The sequence below is a fragment of the Meleagris gallopavo genome, chromosome 17 (assembly GCF_000146605.3).
Source record: "Meleagris gallopavo isolate NT-WF06-2002-E0010 breed Aviagen turkey brand Nicholas breeding stock chromosome 17, Turkey_5.1, whole genome shotgun sequence".
Taxonomy (NCBI): Eukaryota; Metazoa; Chordata; class Aves; order Galliformes; family Phasianidae; genus Meleagris; species Meleagris gallopavo.
This window is the reverse complement of record NC_015027.2, coordinates 5,018,132-5,021,923: the sequence shown is the minus strand read 5'-3', so window position 1 is coordinate 5,021,923 and position 3,792 is coordinate 5,018,132. Positions and strand designations below refer to the sequence as shown.

The 3,792-nt window shown below is 40.5% G+C and overlaps 1 protein-coding gene across 2 annotated transcripts in view; it reads left to right on the top strand.

The window, feature by feature from the left end:
* Positions 1 to 88: 88 nt before the first annotated feature.
* DDX55 (DEAD-box helicase 55) overlaps positions 89 to 3,792 on the top strand; it is a 9,112-nt gene continuing 5,408 nt past the window's right edge. Inside the window, exons 1-9 of one of the 2 annotated variants that reach the window (XM_010720080.3) lie at positions 89 to 248; positions 327 to 413; positions 934 to 1,025; positions 1,136 to 1,198; positions 1,916 to 2,065; positions 2,471 to 2,660; positions 3,025 to 3,107; positions 3,475 to 3,606; positions 3,728 to 3,788. In XM_010720080.3, the coding sequence (XP_010718382.1) occupies positions 168 to 248; positions 327 to 413; positions 934 to 1,025; positions 1,136 to 1,198; positions 1,916 to 2,065; positions 2,471 to 2,660; positions 3,025 to 3,107; positions 3,475 to 3,606; positions 3,728 to 3,788 (939 nt within the window). In that variant the 5' untranslated portion in view covers positions 89 to 167. The remainder of the gene's footprint in view (positions 249 to 326; positions 414 to 933; positions 1,026 to 1,135; positions 1,199 to 1,915; positions 2,066 to 2,470; positions 2,661 to 3,024; positions 3,108 to 3,474; positions 3,607 to 3,727; positions 3,789 to 3,792) is intronic. The other variant, XM_010720081.3, reaches the window with a different exon arrangement.

The following is a 3,792-nucleotide window of genomic DNA, read 5'->3' as shown; positions in this document are numbered from 1 at the left end:
GTGCAGGTGGGGGGGCGGCTGTGCGGATGGGGAGCCCGAGGAAGGAGGCTCCGGGCGGGGCTGGCGCTGCGCTGGGTTTTTCTGGCAGAGCCGCTGCTCGGGTAACGCGGGGGAGCTCTGTGCTCCCGGGGCAACCGAGCCTCTGCCACGTAGTAATTAATCTGTTCATGCGCTGCTTTTCTTTTTTCTTTCCTCAGTCTGCGACCATCCCGCTCTTCATGAGTAACAAAGATGTCGCTGCAGAAGCGGTGGGTGTTATCCACTCGGGTCGGTTTTCTTGCTCTGACTGTGGAGCCGAGGGAGCTGACTCTGTTTCCCTCTCCCAGGTAACGGGCAGTGGCAAAACCTTGGCGTTTGTGATTCCCATATTAGAAATTCTTCTCAGGCGGGAAGAAAAGCTAAAGAAAATGCAGGTAAGGTTAAGTCATGCAGTCTGAATGTGTTTTTGTGATATATCAGTAAGATTGATGACCTCGGTAGAAGTACCACTAAGTCAAATTGAATACATAAAGTGACCCTTTGGTATAGTAGTAACAACAAGGATAAATACTGGGGTGCTTTCTGTGGACTTACAGCTTTTTATCTGAAATGATCAAACTTGTTCTGAGCTATTAGGAAAGTATCTCACAATATCAAATAAGAGAATGTACTGCAAGCGAGAGTCCTTGAGTGCTTTTTGCATCTGTTGACTTTGAATAGATTCTAAAGTACTTGTGCCACTTTTCTTGATTAAATATTGATATCAGCTGCTACTTCTTGACCGTTTTGCATGTTGGTATAGCAGTTCTTTCAGAAGTCTTTGAAAAGATTCTGCTGGGAATGTTTTGCCTAAAGCCAGGGTCATAAACATGCCTCACATTCCCTTACCTTACCAGTGACAGCTTTGGAACAATCTTCCTTCTACTGTTTTCTATAAGTTCCTTTTGTTTGCAGGTCGGAGCTATAATTATCACACCAACAAGAGAATTAGCTATTCAAATTGATGAGGTGCTGACACACTTCACAAAACACTTCCCCAGGTTTAGGTGAGTGAACCTCAAGCTTTTCATGACCACAGTTCCTTTTTCTTTGGACTTCTGTCATTCATAAGGTCACAGAATTTAAAGATGACCTAAATCTTTCTGTTCTGTTTTAGTCAGATTCTTTTAATTGGTGGTAGGAATCCCATGGAAGATGTTGAAAAGTTTAAAGAACATGGGTAAGTTGGTTGTAACTGTTCCAATGCCTTGCTGTTGTGTTTTTTTCCTTGTCATTAGAATACACAAATTATGGCTCTGCTCTGGTTTTGCTGGTGCTGATGTTTGATGATACTGCATAAATATGTTGGGTACACGCTAAAGAAATTGTGATTTAATTCACTGCAGTAAATTGCACCATAACCAGATTGCGGTGAGATAAGAAGCAAGGATTGCATGTAAAATCAATCCCATTTCCATGCTGTGTGGGTAAAGAGCAATGTACTGCATGGCGAGTTGAAGGCTGAATATTTCAATTCCTTCTTGTAAATTTTCTGCCAGCAGTGGACTCTAGTGTGGTTGAGTCTGTGCTGAATAATTGGAACGATTCAGTGCTGATACTCATGGGGAAACTTTGAAGCCATTTTATTTGCCTCTGGCTTTTGCACAGAAGCATGAAATATTTCTTCTAGCTGATAGTTGCTTTCAATAGTCATTAATTATCTTCTAAACTGTTATTACCACAAATGGTGAGCCTGTACACAAGGGCTTTTTCCTCCCATCAACATGCGGTCTGAAAGGCCCTGGAATATAAATACACTTGAAAGTAGCATGCTGAAATTTTTCTGTTGATGAATGCATTCATTTTGAGTGCAGGTTTGTGCTGTGGTCATTGTTAGCAACTCCACTAAAGGCCTTACCTTGTGTGGTTACAAAATTGCTGTGTCTGTTGCAAACAGGGGGAACATCATTGTAGCTACACCAGGTCGGCTGGAGGATCTGTTCAGAAGAAAAGCAGATGGGCTGGATCTAGCGAGCTGTGTGAAGTCTCTCGATGTGTTGGTATTGGATGAAGCTGACAGGCTTCTCGATATGGGCTTTGAATCAAGGTATTTAATATTTAAATAAGAAGCTTTCATTATGCATCTGAAGTTTTAAATGAATTCATCATTTATCATAAATCAGCACTTTGGCCTCTCTTTGCTCTGTAGCCTGCATAAAGCAATTGCTGTAAAGGGAAAGGAATCAGGAGTGCTTGATGAACGCAAAGCTTAAGATTTCTTTTTTCTGATGCATATTAGCATGTCATCATTTAAACATCAGTATTGGCTTAAAATGCTGTAACAGTTAAGCACAGATGTCTTTCTTGCAATGTTCTGATAAATTCTCAAACAGAAGATGCTTGACATCTAGTAATAAAAACTGTTTTGTCTATAAGCTCATACTTCCAGTGATTAAACTTATTCCTGAGGGAAATCTTGGCGCATTTATGTTTTGCATGTTTTTACTTGCAGTTTAAATGCCATTCTGGCCTTTTTACCCAAGCAGAGGCGGACGGGTCTGTTCTCAGCCACTCAGACTCAAGAGGTGGAGAACCTGGTGAGAGCAGGGCTCCGGAATCCTGTCCGCATCTCGGTGAAAGAGAAGGGAGTGGCAGCAACCAACACACAGAAAACTCCAACCCGCCTGGAGAACTATTACATGGTATGAACTCCGTGCTTTGTGGTAGTTGGCATTTTTTCTCCCTTTTCTCTGATTCCATCAGCAAGTTTTTAAGTCATGGCCAATTACGGACAGTTTAACAGAAGAACCAGAAGTATCGAAGATGTAAAACTCTTGCAAGTTATCTAAAGATTGGCAACAACGTTGAGGAGAAATGCCCTTAATTCTTAGCGCTCTATGAGTTTAGCTGTTTGTTTTATTTGGCTGGCCAGGACCCAAACCGCTGCACTGCTGTGCCTCCCTGACCAAACATCAGTGTGTAATGAAAGGAAACTGGCAGATCAGTTTGTATCAAGTCCATTTTCTTACTTATTGTTTTTTTTTTTTTTTTTTTTGCATTGTGTAGATATGCAAAGCAGATGAAAAATTTAATCAGTTGGTGCATTTTCTTCGACAGCACAAGCAGGAAAAACATCTGGTCTTTTTCAGGTAATTCTGTGTTAGTGTTTCATTGTGAAAACAAGGAGTTTTATTACTTAAATTCCAAAGCTGCCCTGTGTTGATAAGGACACGGCTATTTTAAATGTGGTTCATTTTAATAGCTGTCTTATGGAAAGAGGATAGAAGGAAATTGATCATTGCTTCATGTCAGGATTCTGTTAACGTGAACTTTAAAGGTTATAAAATCTTTATTTTATATGAAGATTATAGATGATGTGTTAATCATAAGAGTGATGTACGTATTTTAAATAAAAACAGACAAGTGGGTATTTTTGAAAGGGCTCAGACTGTTCTGACTTGGCTGCAGATTAAATATGCAGCATAATCTTTTACTTTTCTGTCTTCATCACAACAGCACGTGTGCCTGTGTGGAATACTATGGGAAGGCTCTGGAATCCTTAATTAAACAAGTGAAAATAATGTGCATTCATGGGAAAATGAAGCACAAGCGTAACAAGATTTTTACTGAGTTTCGAAAGCTCCCAGGGTAAGAGCCAAGCAAGTTACTCTAGGCAAAAGTAGAAGCAGTAAGAGAGATTTAATTGTGTCTACAGTGTGCTTTTCTTAAATGACAGTTAGTGAAAAAATGTTTCTTTTCTTCTTCCTAGTGGGATTTTAGTTTGCACTGACGTGATGGCCCGTGGCATAGACATCCCAGAAGTACACTGGGTTT